The sequence below is a fragment of the Salvelinus fontinalis genome, unplaced genomic scaffold (genome assembly GCF_029448725.1).
Source record: "Salvelinus fontinalis isolate EN_2023a unplaced genomic scaffold, ASM2944872v1 scaffold_0070, whole genome shotgun sequence".
In the NCBI taxonomy this organism is placed as follows: Eukaryota; Metazoa; Chordata; class Actinopteri; order Salmoniformes; family Salmonidae; genus Salvelinus; species Salvelinus fontinalis.
In genome coordinates this window covers 445,102-472,968 of record NW_026600279.1, presented here as the reverse complement: position 1 = coordinate 472,968, position 27,867 = coordinate 445,102, and the positions used below count along the sequence as shown (strand labels likewise).

General features: G+C 45.4%; 1 protein-coding gene across 2 annotated transcripts in view; it reads left to right on the top strand.

Annotated features, from left to right (window-relative positions):
* The first annotated feature begins 21,699 nt into the window (after positions 1–21,699).
* LOC129842839 (microtubule-associated serine/threonine-protein kinase 1-like) overlaps positions 21,700–27,867 on the top strand; it is an 88,782-nt gene continuing 82,614 nt past the window's right edge. For both annotated transcript variants that reach the window (XM_055911513.1, XM_055911512.1), the window contains exon 1: positions 21,700–22,975. In XM_055911513.1, the coding sequence (XP_055767488.1) occupies positions 22,937–22,975 (39 nt within the window). In that variant the 5' untranslated portion in view covers positions 21,700–22,936. The remainder of the gene's footprint in view (positions 22,976–27,867) is intronic.

Sequence of the window (27,867 nt, the reverse complement as noted above, 5' to 3'; positions counted from 1 at the left end):
TGGCATGAGGCTAGATTTATGATGGGTTGAATGTTTATGTTAAATATACAGGAAACAAACATTCCATTCCAGCTAAACAATGGATATATAGCATTTTTCAACAAACCCCATTTTAATACACATCTGATACCTATACATTTAAAATCTGGAAAACAGTCATATTTTACAAACAAATAAAGTTACCCATGAGCATTCATTTCTGATGTAAAAACACAAATGGGAAACATTTGTGTAAATAGCGTTTTGGAAATAAACTCTTCAAATCTACCTTTCCGTTCTAGTCCAATTCTCTTCCATCCTCTCCTCTATTTCTGTATCTGATTCACTAACAGTCTCCTTGTCTCTGTAATGATCTGATAGGTCTGAGCATTATGTCAGATGTCAACTATGCCACCTGCTTTTAAAGATCAAGGAAAGGAAACTAGGAGGAAGGAAGCCAGTTTTATTTTGAACTCCAACACCTCCTCACTCTGTTTCTCTCCTCTCCACCCCTTCTCTCTCTCTGTCTTTATCTCCCCTCATCTTTCTTTCTCTCTGTTTCTCTCCTCTCCACCCTTTCTCTCTCTCTGTCTTTATCTCCCCTCATCTTCCTTTCTCTCTGTTTCTCTCCTCTCCACCCTTTCTCTCTCTCTGTCTTTATCGCCCCTCATCTCTCTTTCCCTCTCCACCCCTTCTCCCTCTCTGTCTTTATCTCCCCTCATCTTTCTTTCTCTCTGTTTCTCTCCTCTCCACCCTTTCTCTCTCTCTGTCTTTATCTCCCCTCATCTTTATTTCTCTCTTTCCCTCTCCTCCCCTTTCGTTCGCTTTCTGTTTCTCTCTCCCTCATTCCCTCTCTCTCTCCATCTTTCCCTCCTCTCTCTCTTCTCTCTCCCTCTCTTTCTCCTTCTAGTCTATGGAGTCTGACTGACGATGGTTCTCCCGTGGGACTTGTAGTCTGCTGGTATTTTATTTAGTGCCTCTTCTCTTCTCCCAGGCTTTTAGCAAGGCTGTAGTCTGTGACCCACTTCCACACAGGGAAGAAGAGGAGTGTGTATGTGTGTGTGCCTTAAGAATTTTCATGCATCGCAGGAAATGCAAACTTGTAGTGTATTTAAGGCTTCCAAAGTTTGTCATTTACACTTTAAAATGTCAGACTTGATTTGCCCAAAAGAAAAAGGTATCAACCCCTACAAAAACATGTCCATTAATTATAATCCACATAAAAATAAAAATGTCCTGTTGCTGCAGGATTATTTTCCTGCTGTAGCAAACTGGCTCAAATGAAGATCCTACATCTGTATATGCGTGCCTGTGTATACGCACTGCCAAACACTAGAATCAGAGCACAATGAAAAGAACACAATGAACACAATGTACAGAACATCACTGTAACAAAATGCTAGCTGCTGCTCTAACTCACTGACACACTCCACTATCTCTGATTAGCCCACCTGACAACGTTGTTGTTGTACTTGTATTCACTGAATACGCTCTGCATCATGTTACTTGTTGTTGCTAAACTATCGGAAAAAAGGTGCTATCTAGAACTTAAAAGGGTTCTTCAGCTGTCCCCATAGGAGAACCCTTTGAAGAACTCATTTTGGTTCCATGTAGAACCCATTACACCAGAGGGTTCTACATGGAACCCAGACGAGTTCTACCTGGAACCACGACAGGTGCTACCTGGAACCAAGAAGGGTTCCCAATGCAAACTAAAGAGAAGAATGTCAGCTGTCTTCTGACGTGAAGTGAGGTGACGTGGCCCTTGTTGTAGACACTGAATGAGGAGAGGGAGAAAGGATCCAAAAACACATTCTAAATATTCCAAGTGCTTTGCCTTGTCGAGCTTTTTGTTACCCCAACCCCCAAATGCATCATTTAGGGGATGACATCACCCCGTTGAGCACTATGGCACGGTGTGCACTGTGACCTAGTTGGAATGCGGTGTATGGGGACTTTCACTAAGGCTTTATTCCATTGGGCCCTTCGGGTACGCTGGGTTTCCTTCCATCCCAATAGTTCCTAATGAACATGAAAATGTCAAATAAACGTGTCTCCTATTCATTATTGAAGAGGAAAAGTGTTGCTACATATTCGGGATGAATTTGACAAACAGGCAACTTGGTAGTAGTCTAGGATCCCATTTTGTTTTTTTTTTACTGGCAGACTTCTGTCTATGCAGGAGGAGGTTGAAACAGTTTGATATTGTTAAACTATTAAACTTATTTTCATTGTCATGGTTTTATAACAATACCAGCCCAGGTTAATTTCAGTTCCTGAATGTGTGTATGTGTGTGTGTGTCTGTGTCTGTGAAAGTAGGTTGTTCACAGACAGAAGACCCAGACCAATCAATCAAGAGCAGCTAAATCCCAGAGTGAGAGTCTCTAAACCAGACACACACACACACATCCAGTTATCTATACTGACACACACCATGTGTCTGCCTGATCTCCTTCTGTGTTTCCTATGAACAGCTACTAGTGGATAAACCTAAGAGAGGCATTCAGGACAGCCAAATTACATGCTGTCACTGTGAACCACCGGCCATGCAGTGATGTTGTACACAGACAGACGGATGGACGGACGGACGGACGGACGGACAAACAGACCATTAAGGCAATGATGCTAAAAGCCACTAAGTCCCTCTCTGTCTTCAGCCCTGTAAACCTGGATCGGAATCAGCTGCCCTCTTAAATTGGCTAAGATTTGTGTGTATTTTACACATTTTTTACTGGAGGATGAAGCTTTTGTTAAGGCAACAACAGTTTGACATTCTTAAACCATTTCATTTTTCTTTGGCATGGTTTGAGATTGAGAGAGAGCTTGTGTGTGTATGCTTTGCAAGTGTGTCTGATGTAAGCATCTCTTATATTGTGGCAATGTTTAACAATGAAATGTCATACTGACACTAAATATATACTTATACTGTATCACATTGTGTGGGCATGATGAACTTTGTACTTGTCTTTCCCTCAGCAACATGCCTTTGTCCTCATCCAGTAACCTTGGTGACATAGAGAACTAGAACACCAAGTCAATGATCACTCAAATCACTAGGTTGATGGGTCATTTATAACAAAACCTTTTGATATAGCCAATCATTTCAATGACTATTTCACCGGTAAAGTGGACAAACTGAGAAGTGAAATGACAACATTGAACCATCATATTTGTGTATTAAAGATCTAATAATGAAAGAAAAGGATTGCTGTTTTGTATTTGGTCAAGTTTGTGTGGAAGGGGTGGAAAAACAATTGTTATCCATCAATAATGATAACCCACCAGGTATAGACAGCCTAGATGGGAAATGATTAAGAATGGTAGCAGACTGCATTGCCACTCCTATTTACCATATCTTTAATCAAAGCCTATAGGAATGTGTGTGTCCACATGTTGACAAAGTTGTTGTGAAGATGGGGAGAGGTGTGTCTGTTATAAAAAGATGTTCTGCGTTTTTAACACAAAGATCAACTGTACTAGTTGTTCAGGGTCTGATAGTGTCCCATCTTGATTACTGTCTGGTAATATGGTCAGGTGCAGCAAAGAAAGACCTAGCAAAGCTGCAGCTGGCTCAAAACAAAGCAGCACACCTTGCCCTTAACTGTACACACAGAACTAACATCATCAACATGCATAATAGTCTTTCATGGCTGAGGGTTGAGCAGAAATTGAATACGTATTCTCTAGTCTTTTTAAGAAACACTTGTATGTTGAAAATGCCTAACCACTTGTATAATATATTTGCATACACTTCAAACAGACATACAGTGCATTCGGAAAGTGTTCAGACCCCTTGACTTTTCCACATTTTGTTAAGTTACAGCCTTATTCTGAAATATATATATTTTTTAAATGTCTAATCAAACTACACACAATACCCCATAATGACAAAGCAAAAACAGTTTTTTTGAAATATTAGCAAATGTATTACAAATAAAAAACAGAAATACCTTATACAAGTATTCAGACCCTTTTGATATGAGACTTGAAATTGAGCTCAGGTGCATCCTGTTTCCCTTGACCATCCTTGAGATGTTTCTACAACTTGATTGGAGTCCAGCTGTGGTAAATTAATTTGATTGGACATTATTTAGAAAGGCCCACACCTGTCTATATAAGATCTTACATTTGACAGTGCATGTCAGAGCAAAAACCAAGCCATGAGGTCGAAGGAATTGTCCATAGAGCTCCGAGACAGGATTGTGTCGAGGCACAGATCTGGGGAATGGTACCAAAACATTTCTGCAGCATTGAAGGTCCCCAAAAATACAGTGCCCTCCATCATTCTTAGACAGAAGAAGTTTGGAACCACCAAGACTCTTCTTAGAACTGAGCAATCTGGGGGAGAAGGGCATCGATCAGGGAGGTGACCAAGAACCAGATGGTGACAGGGCTCCAGAGTTCCTCTGTGGAGATGGAAGAACCTTCCAGAAGGACAACCATCTCTGCAGCACTCCACCAATCAGGCCAGTATGGTAGATTGGCCAGACAGAAGCCAGGCACGTGACAGCCCCCTTGGAGTTTGCCAAAAGGCACCTAAAGACTATCAGACCATGAGAAACAAGATTATCTGGTCTGATGAAACCAAGATTGAACTCTTTGGCCTGAATGCCAAGCGTCACGTTTGGAGGAAACCTGGCACCATCCCTACGATGAAGCATGGTGGTTGCAGCATCATGCTGTGGGGATGTTTTTCAGTGGCAGGGACTGAGCGACTAGTCAGGATCGTGCGAAAGATGAACGGAGCAAAGCACAGAGAGATCCTTAACTACCGACCCACCCTCCCGGATCCGGGATCCTCCTCATCAGAAACGCTGACTAGCATAGCCTAGCCTAGCGCCACAGGGAATATCATATAATATAATTTCATGAAATCACAAGTCCAATACAGCAAATGAAAGATAAACATCTTGTGAATCCAGCCAACATGTCCAATTTTTAAAATGTTTTACAGCGAAAACACAACATATATTTATGTTAGCTCACCACAATAGCCCAAAACACAACGTCATTTTTTCACCGCAAAGATAGCTTTCACAAAACCCACAAATAGAGATAAAAATACTCACTAACCTTTGAACAACTTTATCAGATGACAGTCTTATAACATCATGTTATACAATACATTCATGTTTTGTTTGAAAATGTGCATATTTATAGCTACAAATCCTGGTTTTACATTGTGAACATGGCGCAAAAATGCTCCAAATTGTCCGGAGAAATTTTGGAGAGTCACGTAATCTAACAGAAAAACTCATCATAAACTTTGCTGAAAAATACATGTTGGACATATAATTAAAGATACACTGGTTCGTAATGCAAACGCTGTGTTAGATTTAAAAAAAAAATAACTTTAGTAAAAAGCACAGCATGCAATAACCTGAGACAGCGCTCAGCCATTCTCCGCCATGTTGGAGTCAACATATTCAACAAAAATACGAAATAACATCATAAATATTCTCTTACCTTTGATGAACTTTCCTCAGAATGCAGTGCTAGGAGTCCTAGTTCCACAATAAATCGTTGTTTTGTTTTAGAATGTCCATTTCTTCTGTCGAATTAGCAACTTTGGCTAGCATAATGGTGCTCACGTGTCCATGAAAGTTTGGCGCATGGAACGAAAAATTCCAAAAGTCATAATAAAAGTCGAATAAACTGGTCAAGCTCAGTTGAAAATTCATCTTTAGGATGTTTTTCTCATATGATCCAATAACGTCCCAGACGGAGCATTTCTTCGTGTCTACCTAACGCATTGCAGAAAATGATATGGTGCTCCCAGGTGCGCAGCAAAATACTGCCAATATGGCTGACCTGTCACTCCAAAAGCTCTCATTCGGTCGCACATCAGGCTAGACACCTCATTCAACGTTCTACTGCCTGTTGACATCTAGTGGAAGGCGTATGAAGTGCATACATATCCATAAATACAAGGCAATTGAATAGGAGCAGCCCTTCACAGAGACCCATTTCAGAATTTTCACTTCCTATTTGGAAGTTTGCCTGCCAAATGAGTTCTGTTTTACTCACAGATATAATTCAAACAGTTTTAGAAACTTCAGAGTGTTTTCTATCCAACAGTAATAATAATATGCATATCATATGATCTAGAACAGAGTACGATGCCGTTTAATTGGGGCACTATTTTTTCCCAAAGTGGAAATGGCGCCCCCTATTAAGAAGAAGTTAATGAAAACCTGCTCCAGTGCGCTCAGGACCTCAGACTGAGGCGAAGGTTCACCTTCCAACAGGACGACGACCCTAAGCACACAGCCAACACAATGCAGGTGTGGCTTCGAGACAATTCTCTGAATGTCCTTGAGTGACCCAGCCAGAGCCTGCACTTTACCCAGATCGAACATCTCTGGAGAGACCTGAAAATAGCTGTGCAGCGAAGCTCCCCATCCAACCTGACAGAGATTGAGAGGATCTGCAGAGAAGAATGGGAGAACTCCCCAAATACAGGTGTGCCAAGCTGTCACGTTCCTGACCTATTTATGTTAGTTTTTGTGTGTTAGTTGGTCAGGACGTGAGGTTGGGTGGGCATTCTATGTTATCTGTTTCTATGTTGGTTTCGGTTTGCCTGGTATGGCTCTTGATTAGAGGCAGGTGGTTTGCATTTGCCTCTAATTAAGAGTCATATTTAGGTAGGGCATTCTCACTGTTTGTTTGTGGGTGATTGTCTCCTGTGTCTGTGTTATGTCTTACACCATACGGGATTGTTTCGGTTGTTCGTTTCGTTTTCGGTTTATGTAGTCTGTTCCTGTGTCAGCGTGCTTCGTGTATATGTAAGTTCGTTTGTTCAGGTCTGTCTACATCGTTTTGTTATTTTGTTAGTTATATCCAGTATAGTTCGTTTTCGTCTTTGTCTATTTTGTTTATTTAATAAATCATTATGTGTTCAAACTTCGCTGCGCCTTGGTTCCCTCAATACTCCTCCTTTTCCGAAAATGGAGAGGAGGAGGAACGCCTTGACAGAATTACCCACCATAGGACCAAGCGGCATGGAAGGCGGCAACAGGACCTAACCACAAAGGATTTCTGGACATGGGAGGAGATACTGGATGGTAAGGGGCCTTGGGATCAACCTGGAGAATATCGCCTCCCTCGTGAAGAGCTGGAGGCAGCGAAAGCCGAGAGGAGGCGATATGAGGAGGCAGCACGGAGACAAGGCTGGAAGCCCGTGAGTACAACCCAAAAATTTCTTGGGGGGGGCCTTAAAGGGAGTGTGGCGAAGTCAGGTAGGAAACCTGCGCCTACTCCCTGTACTTACCGTGGAGAGCGAGAGTACGGGCAGACACCGTGTTACGCAGTAGAGCGCACGGTGTCTCCTGTACGCGTGCATAGCCCGGTTCGGTACATTGCAGCTCCACGTATCGGCCGGGCTAGACTGAGCGTTGAGCCATATGTCATGAAGCCGGCCCAACGCATCTGGTCACCAGTGCGTCTCCTCGGGCCGGCGTACATGGCACCAGCCTTACGCATGGTGTCCCCGGTTCGCCTACATAGGCCGGTGCGGGTTATTCCACCTCCCCGCACTGGTCAGGCGACGGGGAGCATAGAACCAGGTAAGGTTGGGCAGGCTCGGCGTTCAAGGGAGCCAGTACGCCTGCACGGTCCGGTATTTCCGGCGCCACCTCCCCGCCCCAATCCAGTACCACCAGTGCCTCCTCCGCGCACTAGCTATATGGTGCGTGTCTCCAGCCCTTTACCACCAGTGTCTAAACCACGCACCAAGCCTCCTGTGTGTCCCCAGAGTCCTGTGCGTCCTGTTGCTGCTCCCCGCACTAGCCCTGAGATGCGTGTCCCCAGCCAGGTGCCTCCAGTTCTGGCACCACGCACCAGGTCTACAGTGCGCCATATCCGGCCAGAGCCATCCGTCTCCCCAGCGCCATCTGAGCCATCCGTCTCCCCAGCGCCATCTGAGCCATCCGTCTCCCCAGCGCCATCTGAGCCATCCGTCTCCCCAGCGCCATCTGAGCCATCCGTCTCCCCAGCGCCGTCTGAGCCATCCGTCTGCCAGGAGCCTGCAAAGCCGCCCGTCTGCCATGAGCCTGCAAAGCCGCCCGTCTGCCATGAGCCTACAGAGCCGTCAGCCAGACAGGAGCCGCTAGAGCCATCAGCCAGACAGGAGCCGCTAGAGCCGTCAGCCAGACAGGATCTGCCAGAGCCGCCAACCAGACAGGATCTGCCAGAGCCGCCAACCAGACAGGATCTGCCAGAGCCGCCAACCAGACAGGATCTGCCAGAGCCGCCAACCAGACAGGATCTGCCAGAGCCGCCAACCAGACAGGATCTGCCAGAGCCGCCAACCAGACAGGATCTGCCAGAGCCGCCAGAGCGCCATGAGCAGCCAGAGCCGTCAGAGCGCCATGAGCAGCCAGAGCCGTCAGAGCGCCATGAGCAGCCAGAGCCGTCAGAGCGCCATGAGCAGCCAGAGCCGTCAGAGCGCCATGAGCAGCCAGAGCCGTCAGAGCGCCATGAGCGTCGAGAGCCGTCAGCCTGCCATGAGCGTCGAGAGCCGTCAGCCTGCCATGAGCGTCGAGAGCCGTCAGCCTGCCATGAGCGTCGAGAGCCGTCAGCCTGCCATGAGCGTCGAGAGCCGTCAGCCTGCCATGAGCGTCGAGAGCCGTCAGCCTGCCATGAGCGTCGAGAGCCGTCAGCCAGCCATGAGCATCGAGAGTCGTCAGTCAGCCATGAGCTGCCCTTCAGCCTGAAAAGGCTAGATACCCAGAACTGCCCATCAGTCCAGAGCTGTCTCTCTGTCCGGAGCTGCCTTTCAGTCCGGAGTTGCCCCTCTATCCTGATCTCCCTCTCTATCTTTATCTACCTCTATAGTCTTATCTATCCCTCTGTCTTGGTTTATCTCTCTGTCCCGTTATTGTCATTATTAGATATGTTATTAGGAGGATTTTGTGGGGGAAGTAAGAGGGTGGACATTCTTGAAGGGAGGGGGCTAGGATGGATTATGGTGGGGTGGGAACCGCGCCCGGAGCCTGAGCCACCACCGTGGTTAGATGCCCACCCAGACCCTCCCCTAGACTTTGTGCTGGTGCGTCCGGAGTTCGCACCTTGTGGGGGGGGTACTGTCACGTTCCTGACCTATTTATGTTAGTTTTTGTGTGTTAGTTGGTCAGGACGTGAGGTTGGGTGGGCATTCTATGTTATCTGTTTCTATGTTGGTTTCGGTTTGCCTGGTATGGCTCTTGATTAGAGGCAGGTGGTTTGCATTTGCCTCTAATTAAGAGTCATATTTAGGTAGGGCATTCTCACTGTTTGTTTGTGGGTGATTGTCTCCTGTGTCTGTGTTATGTCTTACACCATACGGGATTGTTTCGGTTGTTCGTTTCGTTTTCGGTTTATGTAGTCTGTTCCTGTGTCAGCGTGCTTCGTGTATATGTAAGTTCGTTTGTTCAGGTCTGTCTACATCGTTTTGTTATTTTGTTAGTTATATCCAGTATAGTTCGTTTTCGTCTTTGTCTATTTTGTTTATTTAATAAATCATTATGTGTTCAAACTTCGCTGCGCCTTGGTTCCCTCAATACTCCTCCTTTTCCGAAAATGGAGAGGAGGAGGAACGCCTTAACACAAGCTTTTAGCGTCATACGCAAGAAGACTCAATGCTGTAATTGCTGTCAAAAGGTGCCTCAACAAAGTACTGAGTAAAGGGTCTGAATACTTATGTAAATGTGATATTTTCATTTTTTAAATTTTAATACATTTGCAAACATTTCTAAAAACCTGTTTTTGCTTTGTCTTTATGGGGTAGTGTGTCGAGATTGATGAGGTAATTTATACATTTTTTTTTTTTTTTGTATTTTTTTGTATTTTTTTTTTTTATCCCATTTTCTCCCCAATTTTTCGTGGTGTCCAATCGCTAGTAATTACTACCTTGTCTCATCGCTACAACTCCCGTACGGGCTCGGGAGAGACGAAGGTCGAAAGCCATGCGTCCTCCGAAGCACAACCCAATCAGCCGTACTGCTTCTTAACACAGCGCGCCTCCAACCCGGAAGCCAGCCGCACCAATGTGTCGGAGGAAACACCGTGTACCTGGCCCCCTTGGCTGGCGCGCACTGTGCCCGGCCCGCCACAGGAGTCGCTGGAGCGCGATGAGACAAGGATATCCCTACCGGCCAAACCCTCCCTACCCCGGACGACGCTATGCCAATTGTGCGTCGCCCCACGGACCTCCCGGTCGCGGCCGGCTGCGACAGAGCCTGGGCGCAAACCCAGAGACTCTGGTGGCGCAGTTAGCACTGCGATGCAGTGCCCTAGACCACTGCGCCACCCGGGAGGCCCATTTATACATTTTTTTAAATACATTTTAGAATCAGGCTGTAACGTAACAAAATGTGGAAAAAGTTAAGGGGTCTGAATACTTTCCGAATACCCCACCAGACACGCCACTATGGGTTTCTTCACGGTACCCAAACCAAAAACAGATTTAATGCGTCGCTCAGTTACACTACAAGGTCAACATTTTAGAACACCTCCTCGTTCAATTGTTTTTCTTTATTTTTACTATTTTCTACATTGTAGAATAATGGTGAAGACATCAAAACTATGAAATAACACATATGGAATCATGTAGTAACAAAAACACTGTTAAACAAATCAAAATATATTTTATATTTGAGATTATTCAAATAGCCACCCTTTGCCTTGATGACAGCTTTGCAAACTCTTGGCATTCTCTCAACCAGCTTCATGAGGTAGTCACCTGGAATGCATTTCAATTAACAGGTATGCCTTAAAAGTTCATTTGTGGAATTTCTTTCCTTCTTAATGAGTTTGAGCCTTTCAGTTGTGTTGTGACAAGGTAGTGGGGGTATACAGAAGATAGCCCTATTTGGTAAAAGACCAAGTCCATATTATTTTTTTAAATCTTTATTTTAACAGGGAAAACAGACTGAGACCTGGATCTCTTTTACGGCTGTGCCCTGTGTAAACATGTTGACATGTACAGTTTTAGACATACAGACAAGAACATTTCAAAACATACACAATTCAACAGAAACAATCACAGACAACATCATATTGATCCTCCATAAACATTTTAAAATGGGCAAGGGACACCAGAGTGTCTAACTTAAGTTGGATCTGCAGTTTGTTCCATAAATAAGGTGCAAAGGAACTGAAGGCAGTCCTACCCAACTCTGTGGAGACCGCAGGAGTCTCTAATGTAATCCACATCTGTGATCTGGTTTTAAAATTAGTACATCTTGTGGAAATTAATGATGATATATATGGAGGTAGTTTTAAAAGAAGTGCTTTATAAATAAACAAGAGAGCATGTTGCTCTCGCCTCACAGATAGAGAGACCCAACCCACATGTTGATATAGGATACAGTGATGAGTTCTGTAACTATCACCCGTGATAAATCTGAGTGCACAATGGTAAATAGCATCCAGTGGTTTTAATGTGTTTGCCGATGCATGCATATAGATAATATCACCATAATCTGAAACGGACATAAAAGTAGCCTGCACAATTTTTTTTCCTATTTAAAGAGGACAGACAAGCCCTGTTTCTGTAAAGGAATCCTATCTTGAATTTGAGCTTTTTTCCCAATTCAGTAACATGTTTTTTAAAAGAAAGCCTATCATCTAACCATACCCCTAAGTATTTATATGCAGAGACCTTATTGATTTGAGTACCATCCAAGCTAGTGATTACAAACGTGTTTCTAACTGAGAGTTTAGACCTAGAAAAAAACATGACATTTGTTTTCTTAGCGTTTAAAACAAGTTTAAGCTGTAAAAGAGACCCCTGTAGTATCCTAAAATCAGACTCCAACTGCATTAAAGCTTGGTCCACTGTTGGAGCAATAGAGTACATCACTGTGTCATCTGCATATGAATGGAATTTACAATATCTGACATCATCACCAATGTTGTTTATATAAAGTGAGAACAATAGTGGGCCAATTATTGAACCCTGAGGGATCCCTTTAAGTAACTGTAAGGGGTCAGACTTGACCCCATCGACCATGACGGCTTGAGTTCTATCTTTAAGATAGTCATAAAACCATCGGCAGGCATCAGTGCCCAGTCCTATAGATGACAGCTTACTCAAAAGGATAGCATGGTCTACAGTGTCAAAAGCTTTTGACAAATCTACAAACAACGCAGCACAGTGCTTTCTATCGTCTAAGGCATTTGCAATATTATTTACAACAAGCATAGTGGCCGATGTGGTACTGTGTTTAGATCTAAAACCAGATTGATTGGTACTAAGAATACTGTTAGCAGAAACAAAAGATTGTAACTGTTTGTTGACTATAGATTCTAGAATCTTTACCAGACAAGGGAGCCTAGAGATGGGTCGATAGTTATCCAAATCACTACCGTCACCTCCCTTATGTAATGGCAGAACAAAAGCTGCTTTCCACACCTTAGGGATATTTCCTGTGCTTAATGTTAGATTAAAAATGTGTGTTACTGAACCAGCAAAAATAGGTGCAGCACACTTAAGTAAGTACGGGTCTAAATTGTCAGCGCCTAAGGATTTCTTAGTATCAATGGCACACAGGGCAATTAGAACCTCTGCTTCAGTTATTTTCTGGAAACTAAAAACAGGGTTACCATTTTTCAGAGTAACGGTTGAAAAGCAAGACGAAAAATCAACTAACTGGCCAGTACCACAAAGTCCACTTTTCCTTTCAAATTATGGCAAGAACAGCTCAAATAAGCAAAGAGAAACAACAGTCCGTCATTACTTTAAGACATAAAGATGTAAGGCCTGGGTGTCGGAGTGTGGAGTCAAAACGCAGGAAACACCAGGTGCCAATACAAAATGTTCTTTAATGAACACGGGCAAACTAGGCCACCCTACTAACACACTGGGTGTACTATTTAACCAACCCCAGACACGGGGGGGAAAGGAACACAGTCCAGAAAAACACGTAGCACAAAAACAACACCACTACTTACAAACAAACAATCCCGCACAAAGAAACGTGCGGGCCGGCTGACTAATAACCCCAACTAATTAACCCTAATACACAACAGGTGAACCCAATAACCACATAGGGAGGGGGAGAAAAGGATCAGTGGCAGCTAATAGGCCGGTGACGACGCCCGCCGAACGCCACCCGCACGGGAAGGAGAGCCTGCCTCGGTCGAAGTTATGACAGTACCCCCCCTCTGACGCACGGCTCCCGCAGCGCGCCGACACCGGCCTCGAGGTCGACCCGGAGGACGAGGTGCAGGGCGATCCGGATGGAGGCGATGGAAATCCCTCAGCATCGACGGATCCAAAATGTCCCCCACCGGTACCCAGCACCTCTCCTCCGGACTGTACCCCTCCCAATCCACGAGGTACTGAAGGCCCCTCACCCGGCGTCTCGAGTCCAGAATGGCCCGTATCGTGTACACCGAGGACCCCCCGATGTCCAGAGGGGGAGGAGGGACCTCCGGCACCTCACCGTGCTGCAGGGGACCAGCTACCACCGGCCTGAGGAGAGACACATGAAACAAGGGGTTAATACGATAATAGGAAGGGAGTTGTAATCGATAACACACCTCGTTTATTCTCCTCAGGACTTTGAAGGGCCCTACACACTGCGGACCCAGCTTCCGGCAGGGCAAGCGGAGGGGCAGGTTTCGGGTCGAGAGCCAGACCCTGTCCCCCGGTACAAACACGGGGGCCTCACTGCGGTGGCGGTCAGCGCTCCTCTTCTGCCGTCCACTGGCTTGTTGGAGAGATTCCTGGACGGCCCTCCATGTCTCCTTGGAACGCTGCACCCATTCCTCCACCGCAGGAGCATCGGTCTGGCTCGGATGCCATGGTGCCAGGACCGGCTGGTACCCCAATACACACTGAAAGGGGGACACGTTAGTAGAGGAGTGGCGTAGTGAGTCCTGGTTCACTCTCTCCACCTGCCCATTACTCTCAGGGTGATACCCGGAGGTCAGGCTGACCGAGACCCCCAAACGCTCCATGAACGCCCTCCATACTCGGGACGTGAATTGGGGGCCCCGATCAGAAACGATGTCCTCCGGCACCCCGTAGTGCCGGAAGACGTGGGTGAATAATGCCTCCGCAGTCTGTAGGGCTGTAGGAATACCGGGCAACGGGAAGAGACGACAGGACTTCGAGAACCGATCCACAATCACCAGTACCGTAGTGTTCCCCTGAGACGGGGGAAGATTGATCAGAAAATCTACGGACAGGTGCGACCAAGGCCGTTGTGGAACGGGGAGGGGTTGTAACTTCCCTCTAGGAAGGTGCCTAGGAGACTTACTCTGGGCGCATACCGAACAGGAGGAAACATAACCCCTAACGTCACTCTCCAAGGTAGACCACCAATACCTCCCCCGAAGACTCCCCACCGTCCTCTTCACCCCAGGGTGACCCGAGGAGGGTAGAACGTGAGCCCACCGAATCAATTTGTCCCGAACACCAAGCGGCACGTACTTCCGCCCTACCGGATACTGAGGAGGAGCGGGTTCCGCCCGTAACGCCCGCTCGATGTCCGAGTCCACTTCCCACACCACTGGTGCTATCAGCCTTGAGGCGGGAAGGATGGGAGTGGGTTCGGTGGGCCGATCGTCCGAGTCGTAAAAACGGGACAGTGCATCCGCCTTTACGTTCTGAGAGCCCGGTCTATATGTTAACGTAAACTGAAATCGGGTAAAGAACATGGCCCACCTTGCTTGACGTGGGTTCAGTCTCCTAGCTGCCCGAATATACTCCAGATTCTGGTGGTCGGTCCAGATGAGAAAAGGGTGCTTAGCCCCCTCAAGCCAGTGTCTCCACACCTTCAGGGCACTGACCACTGCTAACAACTCCCGGTCCCCCACATCATAGTTACGCTCCGCTGAACTGAGCTTCTTCGAGAAGAAAGCACAGGGGTGGAGTTTTGGTGGCGTACCAGAGCGCTGTGATAGCACGGCACCTACCCCAGCCTCGGACGAGTCCACCTCCACTATGAATGCTAGAGAGGGATCCGGATGCGCCAACATGGGCGCATCCGTGAACAGCGCCTTCAACCTGTTGAAAGCTCCGTCCGCTTTTGCTGACCACTGCAACCGCACCGGACCCCCTTCAGCAGTGAGGTAATGGGAGCTGCTACCTGGCCAAAACCCTGGATAAACCTCCGGTAGTAGTTGGCAAAACCCAAAAAACGCTGCACCTCTTTTACCGTGGTCGGAGTCGGCCAATTACGCACGGCCTTAATGCGGTCACTCCCTACCACCACGCCCGAGGTGGAAATGCGATAACCCAGAAAAGAGACGGCTCGTTTGGAGAACACACACTTCTCAGCCTTAACCTGTCTAGGATGAGGGTGCCGCTAGCGGCACTCCCCCCCCACCCCCACTGAAAAGGCAGAGCCGCGAAATTCAATTATTATTATTTTTTTTAAATATTTAACTTTCACACATTAAAGTCCAATACAGCTAATGAAAGACACAGATCTTGTGAATCCAGCCAACATGTCCGATTTTTTAAATGTTTTACAGGGAAGACACAATATGTAAAGACGTACATCTATTACCTAAAAACACATTAGCATAATCCACCATCTTTTATTTGTCCACCAACACCAGTAGCTATCACCAATTCGGCTAAACTAAGATATTTATAGCCCCTAACCAAGAAAAAAACTCATCAGATGACAGTCTGATAACATATTTATGGTATGGGATAGGTTTTGTTAGAACAATGTGCATATTTCAGGTAGATGGCATAGGTTACAATTGCACCCACCATCACAAATGGACTAGAATAACTACATAGAGCAACGTGTTTACCTACTTACTAATCATCAAACATTTCGTAAAAATACACAGCATACACTAATCGAAAGACACAGATCCTGTGAATACAGACAATATTTCAGATTTTCTAAGTGTCTTACAGCGAAAACACAATAAATCGTTATATTAGCATAGCACCTAGCACATAGCAGCCCAGCATTGATTCTAGCCAAAGTGAGCGATAACGTCAACATCGCCAAAATATATTATTTTTTTCACTAACCTTCTCAGAATTCTTCAGATGACACCCCTGTAACATCACATTACAACATGCATATACAGTTTGTTCGAAAAGGTGCATATTTAGCCACCAAAATCATGGTTAGACAATGTGAAATGTAACCCAGCTGGTGAGAAAATGTCCGTGCGCCATATTAGACAGTGATCTACTCTTATACATAAATACTCATAAACGTGACTAAAAAATATAGGGTGGACAGGGATTGATAGACAATTTAATTCTTAATACAATCGCGGAATTACATTTTTTAAATTATCCTTACTTTTCAATACAGTTTGCGCCAAGCGAAGCCACGTCAAAAAACATGGCGTCCTAAACCACTAACATTTTTCGACAGAAACACGATTTATCATAATAAATTGTTCCTACTTTGAGCTGTTCTTCCATCAGTATCTTGGGCAAAGGATCCTTTCTTGGGTCTAATCGTCTTTTGGTGGAAAGCTGTCCTCTTGCCATGTGGAAATGCCAACTGCGTTCGGGATGAACTGGAAGCGTGCCCAGCTATTCACAGCGTTTCAGAAATAAATGTCCCAAAATCGCACTAAACGGATATAAATTGCTATAAAACGCTTTAAATTAACTACCTTATGATGTTTTTAACTCCTATAACGAGTCTTAACATGACCGGAGAAAGATTACTCCCAACACTAATGCTTGGAACAGGTGCGGGTCGGTGTCCTCCACGCGCATGACGCACCAAGAAAAGACTTGCTAGCTACAGGGTTTTTTAATTTATAGTGCCTGTGAACGCGCAATCGACCCCATTCAAATCGTCATCACGTAAAGGCATCCAGGGGAAGACGTAAGCAGTGTCCGTATACTCATAGCAATAACAGTGCCCTTTTAACTGACTCCAGATCAGGGGCCAACATTTCTGAAATCTGACTCCATGTCAGGGAAATTGCTGTAGAATGGGTTCTGTTCCACTTAGAGACAAAATTTCAACTCCTATAGAAACTATAGACTGTTTTCTATCCAATAATAATAATATGCATATTGTACGATCAAGAATTTTGTGGGAAGCCGTTTCAAAAATTACACGATTAGCATAAATAGTGACAACAGCGCCCCCAGCCTCAACAGGTTAACATATAGGTCATGCTCCAGCAGTCTACCAAGCACCTTGCGCACCAAAGACACATGTGCGGCGTGAGTGGCTGAGTAGATCAGAATGTCATCGATATAAACAACCAGTCCCTGCCCGTGCAGGTCCCTGAGAATATCGTCTACAAAGGATTGGAAAACGGCTGGAGCATTCTTTAACCCATATGGCATGACGCAGTACTCATAATGGCCCGATGTGGTACTTAATGCAGTTTTCCACTCGTCTCCTTTCCGAATACGCACCAGACTATACGCGCTCCTGAGATCCAATTTTGTGAAGAACTGCGCTCCGTGAAATGATTCCATTGCCGTAGCAATGAGAGGTAGTGGGTAACTAAACCCTACGGTGATGGCATTTAGACCTCTATAATCAATACACGGACGCAAACCTCCCTCCTTTTTCTTCACAAAAAAGAAACTCGAGGAGGCGGGTGAGATGGAGGACCGAATGTACCACTGTCCCAGAGACTCAGTGACATATGTCTCCATAGCCACCGTCTCCTCTTGGGACAATGGGTACACGTGACTCTTAGGAAGCGCAGCGTATACCTGGAGATCTATCGCACAATCCCTTCCCGGTCGATGAGGTGGTAATTTAGTCGCTTTCTTTTTACTGAAAGCGATTGCCAAATCGGCATACTCGGGGGGAATGCACACCGGGGAACCCTGGTCTGGACTTTCCAACGACGTGGCACCGATGGAAACTCCCAAACACCTTCCAGAACACTCATTTGACCACCCCTGGAGAACCCCGTCTCCACAAAATTTTAGGATTGTGCCGGGCCAGCCAGGGAATCCCTAGCACCACTGGAAACGCAGGCGAATCAATAATATAAAAGCTGATACTCTCCTTATGGTTCCCCTGCGTCACCATGTCCAGGGGGACCGTGGTCTCCCTGACCACCCCTGACCCTAATGGCCGGCTATCTAGGGAGTGCACGGGAAAGGGAGAATCTATCGGCACAAGCGGAACCCTTAACCTAAGAGCGAGTCCACGATCCATAAAGTTCCCAGCTGCGCCTGAATCGACTAGCGCCCTATGCTGGGAAGAGGGAAAAAATGTAGGGGAAAAAATCAAGACAAACATGTGACTAACAGGGGGTTCTGGGTGAGTTTGGTGCTGACTCACCTGGGGTGATCGAGAAGCGTTCCGCCTGCCATCTCGACTCCCAGACGGACCCCCCCAGCACCGATCGGCCGTGTGTCCTCTCCGACCACAGCTGGCGCCTCCTCCTCCGGTATCCCTCGGCCCAGCCCCTCCCAACTCCATCAGAATAGGAGCGGAGGGGCTGGGTGGTGGAACGTACAGGACCCTCTCAGAACGCCCGCGGGCAGCCAGCAGATTGTCCATACGGATGGACATGTCAATCAGCTCATCCAGAGAAAGAGCGGGGTCCCGACATGCTAGCTCCCTGCGGACGTCCTCCCGGAGACTACACCGGTAGTGATCAATAAGGGCCCTGTCGTTCCACCCAGATCCTGCAGCCAGGGTCCGGAACTCCAGCGCGTAATCCTGGGCGCTCCTCTTCTCCTGCCTAAGGTGGAACAGTCGTTCTCCCGCCGCTCGGCCCTATGGAAGGATGGTCAAATACGGCCCGAAAACAGCGGGTGAACTCTGGGTAATGCTCCTTCGCCGAGTCTGGGTCATTCCAGACTGCGTTGGCCCACTCCAGAGCACGACCCGTGAGGCAGGAGACGAGGACACTCACCCTCTCCGCTCCCGAGGGAGTGGGTCTTACGGCGGCAAGATACAGTTCCAGTTGGAGTAGGAACCCCTGGCACCCCGCCGCCGATCCGTCATAATCCCTCGGGAGTGTCAGACGGAGAGCGCTGGAGCCGAGGAATGGAGAGTCCTGGGCTGGAGGAGCCGAAGGTGGAGAGAGGCAACCACTCCTCTCCCATCGGTCCATTCGCTCCATCATCGAATCCATCGCTGATCCAATACGGTGGAGAACAGTGGTATGCTGGAGCACCCGTTCCTCCATCGATGGGAGAGGGTTGGCCGCTGCTCCTGCTGACTCCATTCGGGTGCGGGATTCTGTAAGGCCTGGGTGTCGGAGTGTGGAGTCAAAATGCAGGAAACAGCCGGTGCCAATACAAAATGTTCTTTAATGAACACGGGCAAACTAGGCCACCCTACTAACACACTGGGTGTACTATTTAACCAACCCCAGACACGGGGGGGAAAGGAACACAGTCCAGAAAAACACGTAGCACAAAAACAACACCACTACTTACAAACAAACAATCCCGCACAAAGAAACGTGCGGGCCGGCTGACTAATAACCCCAACTAATTAACCCTAATACACAACAGGTGAACCCAATAACCACATAGGGAGGGGGAGAAAAGGATCAGTGGCAGCTAATAGGCCGGTGACGACGACCGCCGAACACCACCCGCACGGGAAGGAGAGCCTGCCTCGGTCGAAGTCGTGACAAAAGGTCAGTCAATATTTCAAGAATTTTGAAAGTTTCTTCAAGTGCAGTAACAAAAACCATCAAGCGCTATGATGAAACTGGCTCTCATGAGGACCGCCACAGGAATGGAAGACCCAGAGGTACCTCTGCTGCAGAGGATAAGTTCATTAGAGTTACTAGCCTCAGAAGTTGCAGCCCAAATAAATGCTTCACAGAGTTCAATTAACAGACACATCTCAACATCAACTGTTCAGAAGAGACTGCGTGAATCAGGCCTTCATGGTCGAATTGCTGCAAAGAAACCACTACTAAAAGACTCCAATAATAAGAAGAGACTTGCTTGGGCCAAGAAACACAATTGACCAAGAAACACATTAGGACCAGTGGAAGTCCAAATTTGAGATTTTTGGTTCCAACCGCCGTGTCTTTGTGAGACGCGGTGTGGGTGAATGGATGATCTCGGCATGTGTATTTCCCACAGTAAACCATGGAGGAGGAGGTGTTATGGTGTGGGGGTGCTTTGCTGGTGATACTGTCAGTGATTTATTTAGAATTCAAGGCACACTTAACCAGCATGGCTACCACAGCATTCTGCAGTGATACTACATCCCATCTTAGTGGGACTATCATTTGTTTTTCAGCTGGACAATGACCCAACACACCTACAGGCTGTGTAAGGGCTATTTTACCAAGAAGGAGAGTGATGGAGTGCTGCATCAGATGACTGGTCCTCCACAATCCCCCGACCGCAACCAAATTGAGATGGTTTGGGATGAGTCGGGCCTCAGAGTGAAGGAAAAGCAGGCAACAAGTGCTCAGCATATGTGAGAACTCCTTCAAGACTGTTGGAAAAGCATTTCAGGTGAAGCTGCTTGAGAGAATGCCAAGAGTGTGCAAAGCTCTCATCAAGGCAAAGGGTGGCTATTTGAAGAATCTCAAATATAAAATATATTTTGATTTGTTTAACACTGTTTTGGTTTCTACATGATTCCATATGTGTTATTTCATAGTTTTGATGTCTTCACTATTATTCTACAATGTAGAAAATAGTACAAACAAAGAAAACCTTTGAATGAGTAGGTGTTTTAAAACTTTTGACCGGTAGTGTCACGTTCCTGACCGGTTTTCTGTTATTTTGTATGTGTTTGACGGTCAGGGCGTGAGTTTGGGTGGGTAGTCTATGTTATGTGTTTCTATGTTGGTTAAAGGGTGACCTGATATGGCTCTCAATTAGAGGCAGGTGGTTTTCATTTCCTCTGATTGAGAGCCATATTAAGGTAGGTGTTTTCACACTGTTTGTTTGTGGCTGGTTGTTTCCTGTCTCTGTGTTTGTGTTCTGCCCCAGATAGGACTGTCTCGGCTTTCACGTTTGTTATTTTGTTATTTGTTAATGTTCATTGTTTATTGTTTAATTAAACATGTTGAACACTAACTGCGCTGCATTTTGGTCCTCTCCTTCATCCCAGGAAGAAAGCCGTTACAGGTAGTGTATGTATAGAGCTATGTCATCATGGAATGCTCTGCCACCAGAGGTTAATCAGGCAACAAGTTTAGCTTAAAAATCTGATAAAAAAAACATATTGTATCACAGAGCTTCTCCCCTTTCTAAAGATCTAATTAAACTGTTCTGTGTATGACTCGTTTACGTATCCAGTTACCAAATCAGGGCAAAAAAACAGGTCAAAGCTGCCCACTTGGAGATAGATATAGCCTTGTTAATATCTAACAATCCTCATAACCCTTTAACCTTAACAAATGGTGGGAGTTTGGTTGTATAATGTTCCTCCTAAGGTGACAGACAGTGAATGTTCTGAAGGTAGACCTAAACTCTGTGAGACTGTAATATGTAATACTGCAGTGTCATGGGATGAAAGGGAAGTCTTATCTATGGTTAATAATTCATATTTTATGCAACTGAAGGTTTGCTTTATTTTTCGGAGGACATTACGTTCAATTAACTTGACTGTTAACTATTTAACATTTCACATCATGATTTATATAGCTGTAGATGGATCTGACTTCTTTCTTTTATATTAAGGTTTAATACAACAATGCCTGTCCCTTAAAGTGATACATACCTACATTACATATGGCTGGCTATACGACCTACATTTCTCTCCACTATGGAGAATGGCGAGGAGATTCAAGGGAGGGAGGGGAAATCTGGTCGCTGAGGGGTTAAAAACCAAAAGTGATTCCGTTGTGTTTAGAAGGAGGTGGGTGGTAGGGAATGGAATGGCGAGAGATATATCACGATATATATTACAAAGCACCTCGTCTTCAGGGTAAACATCATGATACAGTGGATATTAAAACTATAAGGGATGAGAGTGACACGTGCAGAAAATAATATGTCAGCAACTGCGCGCGGATGAGGAAACGGTATGTAGCTAATAGCCCTAATCTGTTGGATAACACAAGGATTATAAACGAAAAAGCGAGCAAAGCGCTTTTGTTTATAGCAGTACACTCTGGGGTAGTATTCAGCATGGATCAGAAATGAATGTATAAGGTTGCGTGTTTTGCTCCTTATGGGAATCCATAGAACATCGAACAGATGTCAAACGACTGTACCGGATGGGGTTTGCGTGTTGGGAGCATTCGAAGATGCGTACACGTGTCGCTTGATCTGCGCGCTGAGGTTCAATCTGCATACATTTTACTGTAGCTATGATTGTAGCCTATAAGGCGTGTTTCCGCATTGCATATGCTAGTAGTTTACAGTAGTCTACATGAGGCTATTATAACAACAAATGCGTTATAAAGGTTTTTTTTGGACAACAGATTAATTAAACACATGGACAGCAATCCCGAAGTGCTGAAGTGAATGGACAGCCACAGTGCAATGAAAACATCACCATAGGAATAAACACAAACATGGAAATAAACAACTGACATTCAATCAAATAATTGAAGAATTATAATCATATGAAAACCTGCATATTTAAAACCACTACTGAAGGTAGTTTTAACCTAAAGTACTTTCCATAATTGATACGCTATTTCTGTCAATGCATTTTAATTTGATGTGTGTTAGCCTACATCTAAATAAGTAGGCTACAATTAAAATTCGACTAGCCTACTTCAGGCTCCTCTCTATAGTCCAATGTATTAAGGACATTAGGACATGCTGGTACCTTCAGGAACTTGCTTCATTAGCACTTGCTAGAGCAGCAGTTTAGGGTACAGGACCAGATGTTAGTTGGGCGGAATGGGTTTTTGGTTTGTGAGTTGAGCAGACTAGAGGCATTGTCGCACCAGTGAAGAGGAGAGAGACGGGAGTGTTCTTGGCCAGTGTACCGCAGCCAGTGCCACGCGGGAACTCCATGCCCTGTCCTGTTACCTGGAGACACCAGGCGACTACACTGGGGCCACGAGACTAGGTGAGACTACTCCAAAGCACGCGACTCGCATGTTCCCGCCAGTGCCATGGATGACTCTGGAATCATTCGACGTCGGAGGCTCCAGGTGAGAACTTTCTTGTTTCAAATATTTTCGGGAAAATATTGGATCACGAAAAAAATGACAGTAAAGCGAGAATCCTTAGAAGAAACAAAAACAAACCGACTCCCTGCTTTTGTTTTGGTAAAACGTTTAGGGATGGGCCTGGAGAAATGTAACTACTATCAAATTCACAACGTTAGATCTATCGATGCAAAGACTGAACATCCATGATGTCAACATTATCATTTTAACCATGTTTTGAGGCTATACAGTGTGTGTTTACATTTATATTGTTTACAAACATTGGAGTAAAACAAGCTTATATTTGTGTTCTGATGGGGTAGGCCCACAACAGTTGAACCAAGCTAATGAGGCAAGTTATATTCTTTAAGAATCAATGGGTATTATTCATTTATTATTCCAATAGTTGATGTAGCAACTAAGCTTTAAACTAGTCAGATAATAATTCAAAGGTACATAATATTTTACAAACAAATGAAAGCAAACTATGTTCTAAATTGGCTAGCCTTAGCCCCCAGGCCTAATGCAGGAGACTAATGGAATATCAAGTTACAATTTGATGCATTAGCTCATGCTGCATGACAGAAGGTAGTAACTACTTTTTCCTAAGGGAATTATATTCACTTACTACAGGAAGCAAATCAGTCTCTAGTTAATCTCTCCCCTCCTAGGTCCTGGCCCCCCTCCCTGCATGCACATCTATGGGACCCTTCTGTCTCCTGTGACCATCAGAGATTCCACCAAGGCTGACATGGGCCATAGTACTAAAAACCTGATTAAACACCATAAAATTTTACAATGTTTTAGAAGACATTTTCTTAGAAGTTTGAGTAGAGATGCTGAATTCTAGGAACAGCATATGAATGTTCCTGTTATTCCATGAGGCCCTTATGGCCTTTTCTTGTAAAAAACAATCATCATAATAATCAGAATCTCTTTCGGGCAGCCATACACACAGAATGTGTGCATTCAGACAAACAAATTCAGACAAACAAATATACACACACATACACACACACACACACACACACACACACACACAAGCTCTCTCTCTCACAAACAGGACGTAGACAGACATGCATTTGCAAGTGAAACCAGCACATATGATCATTAGCTCAATTCTCAACGGAGTGTGTGTGCGAGTGTATGGCTGTGTCTATTCGTGCATGTGTGTGTACACATTCATGCTTGTGTGTGTGTGTGTGTGTGTGTGTGTGTGTGTGTGTGTGTGTGTGTGTGTGTGTTGAGTGGAAACCCGTTGCCATTCAAGACATCAATATCCACACACAGGCTAAATGCTAGTGGGAGATGTGAGGATGTGGTCCTCCTCTACTCTTAAAGCCCATTACCAAGCACTAGTAGACTAATGGTAGGACTAATGGTAGGACTAATGGTAAGACTAATGGTAGGACTAATGGTAGGACTAATGGTAATACTAATGGTAGGACTAATGGTAGGACTAATGGTAAGACTAATGATAGGACTAATGGTAAGACTAATAACAGGACTAATGGTAAGACTAATGATAGGACTAATGTTAGGACTAATGGTTGGACTAATGATAGGACTAATAATAGGACTAATGGTAAGACTAATAATAGGACTAGTGGTAAGACTAATGGTAGGACTAATGATAGGACTAATGGTAAGACTAATGATAGGACTAATAATAGGACTAATGGTAGGACTAATGGTAAGACTAATGTAGGCTAACAGCTCTTTGCCCAGAGGGAAGGACAACCAAAACAGCCAAGGGGCTGTCACACACACACACATACATACACACATAGAGGGCAGGGGCAGCTTCTGTTGGCTAGACCCCAGCCTCAGTAAAGTGGCTTGTAATTCCCCAGGCTGGCTCCACTTTCACTTGTCACTGCCAAAGGGTGTAGAGGGGGTGGGTGAGGCCAGAGAAGCAAGGGGTAGTCAGTGACATGGGACACGGAGGGGGCAGAGGTCACGGACTCAAACCCAGACAGACAGTGTAGTGTGTGTGTGTGTGTGTGAGTGAGTGTGTATTCTCAACTCTAATCCTCTCCCTAGGCCACTTCATAAACCAGTATAACACAGGCATCTCTGTGTCTTTGCTTGCTTGTTTGTGTGTGTGGGTAAGTAATCACTAGGAGCGACGAAGACTCCTGTCAGGCTCCAGATTGACCCGTCCAACCACCCACGTGTGAGTTTGTGTGCGTGTGTGTGTGTGTGTGTGTGTGTGTGTGTGTGTGTATGTGTGTACAACATCACTGCATGGCCGGTGGTTCACAGTGACAGCATGTAATTTGTCTGTCCTGAATGCCTCTCTTAGGTTTATCCACTAGTAGCTGTTCATAGGAAACACAGAAGGAGATCAGGCAGACACATGGTGTGTGTCAGTATAGATAACTGGATGTATATTGTATAAGTCAGTCATGTCAGTGGCAATATGTTCATGTCAAGATAGATCACTGTATAGATGACCATCTACATGTATATTGTAGTAAGTTATGCTAATGATATCATGTCAATGTCGACGACAGTCGACAAGCTTGGCACACCTGTATTTGGGGAGTTTCTACCATTTTTCTCTGCAGATCCTCTCAAGCTCTGTCAGGTTGGATGGGGAGCATTGCTGCACAGCTATTTTCAGGTCTCTCCAGAGATGTTCGATCGGGATCAAGTCCGGGCTCTGGCTGGGCCACTTAAGGACATTCAGAGACTTGTACCGAAGCCACTCCTGCATTGTCTTGGCTGTGTGCTTAGGATCGCTGTCCTGTTGGAAGGTGAACCGTCGCCCCAGTCTGAGGTCCTGAGCGCACTGGAGCAGGTTTTCATCAAGGATCTCTCTGTACTTTGCACAGTTCATTTTTGCCTCAATCCTGACTAGTCTCCCAATCCCTGCCACTGAAAAACATCCCCACAGCATGATGCTGGCACAACCATGCTTCACCGTAGGGATGGTGCCAGGTTTCCTCCAGACGTGACACTTGGCATTCAGGCCAAAGAGTTTAATCTTGGTTTCATCAGACCAGAGAATCTTGTTTCTCATGGTCTGAGAGTCTTTAGGTGCCTTTTGGGAAACTCCAAACGGGCTGTCATGTACCGTTTTACTGAGGAGTGGCTTCTGTCTGGCCACTCTACCATAAAGGCCTGATTGGTGGAGTGCTGCAGAGATGGTTGTCCTTCTGGAAGGTTCTCCCATCTTCACAGAGGAACTCTAGAGCTCTGTCAGAGTGACCATCAGGTTTTTGGTCACCTCCCTGACCAAGGCCCTTCTACCCTGATTGCTCAGTTTGGTCGGGCAGCCAGCTCTAGGAAGAGTCTTGGTGGTTTCAAACTTCTTCCATTTAAGAATGAGGGAGGTGACTGTGTTCTTGGGAACCTTCACGGCTGCAGAAATGTTTCGGTACTCTTCCCCAGTTCTGTGCCTTGACACAATCCTGTCTCAGAGCTCTACGGATAATTCCTTCGACCTCATGGCTTGTTTTTTGCTCTGACATGCACTGTCAGCTGTGGGACCTTATATAGACAGGTCTGTGCCTTTCCAATCAATTGAATTTAGCACAATTGGACTCCAATCAAGTTATAGAAATATCTCAAGAATGATCAATGGAAACAGGATGCACCTGAACTCAATTTCGAGTCTCATAGCAAAGGGTCTATTGCTGCATGCAGAGGAAACTGCAGTTCTGAAATACATCAAAAAGCGTGAAGACTTCTGCCTGAAGCCCAAACATGCCACAGCGTACATGTTGAACCCCAAGTATGCTGGCAAGAGCATCCTGTCTGGTGCAGAGATCAACAAGGCCTATGGTGTCATCACTACCGTGTCTCGCCACCTTGGCCTGGATGAGGGCAAGGTTCTTGGCAGTACGGCGAAGTACACTTCGAAGCAAGGGCTTTGGGATAGAGATGCAATATGGCAGTCGTGCCAACATATCTCATCAGCCATCTGGTGGAAGGGACTTTGTGGATCTGAGGCTCTTTCCCCTGTTGCCTCCATCACCCTCCAAATCCCACCAACATCAGCCACCTCGGAGCGCAACTGGTCCTTGTTTGGGAACACACACACCAAAGCATGCAACAGGCTGACCAACACAAGGGTTGAAAAATTGGTGGCCATCCGGGCAAATTTTTGGCTTTTTGAGCCTGACAACGAGTCATCCTCAACAAGGTTGGAAAGTGACAGTGAAGATGAGGCCTCAGAGTCTGATGTTCAAGAGGTGGACATTAAGGAGGTCCAGGGAGAAGACATGGAAGCCTGAGAGGAAGACAACCAAAGCTTTAGTTTCTAGACTATCATTTTACAGATGTATGTTGAAAACATTTTTGGGAGATGCGATGGATCATTGCGGATCATTCAATATACCCTTTCTTTTGTTGTTCAGTGAAATCATCCATGTGAAGAGTGAACTAATTTTACCTTATCATAAGTAGACACAATTGCAGATGATTTAATCCTTCCAATAGGAATAAAAAAACTATTTAGTTACGAATTGAACTTTAATTTAAGTTTTATGTTTCTGTCTCCATATGATATGGTAAATATATCCAATGCAAAAAACATCTACATTTAAATGCTATTAATATTAATTTGCATATATTTCCGTTAATTCCCATATATTCCCATTAATTTCACCTCTGAATATTCCCAAAAATGTGCAACCCTATGTGTGTCAGTCAGTCATATTACGGTAATGACAATATGATCATGTCAATATAGGTGACAGTGTTTCCTTTAGGACTGATTGACTCAGTAGCAGCAGCAGCAGTCACTCTTCTCACTACATCAGTCTTCATTATGTTAAACTGTATGTACTGTAGTTACAACCTAGAGTGGGATGATAGGTGGTCCAACTCTGTTCTGGGCAAGCTGCCAACTTTCAATTTCCTTAACAGGAAGGGATAAGAACTGGATC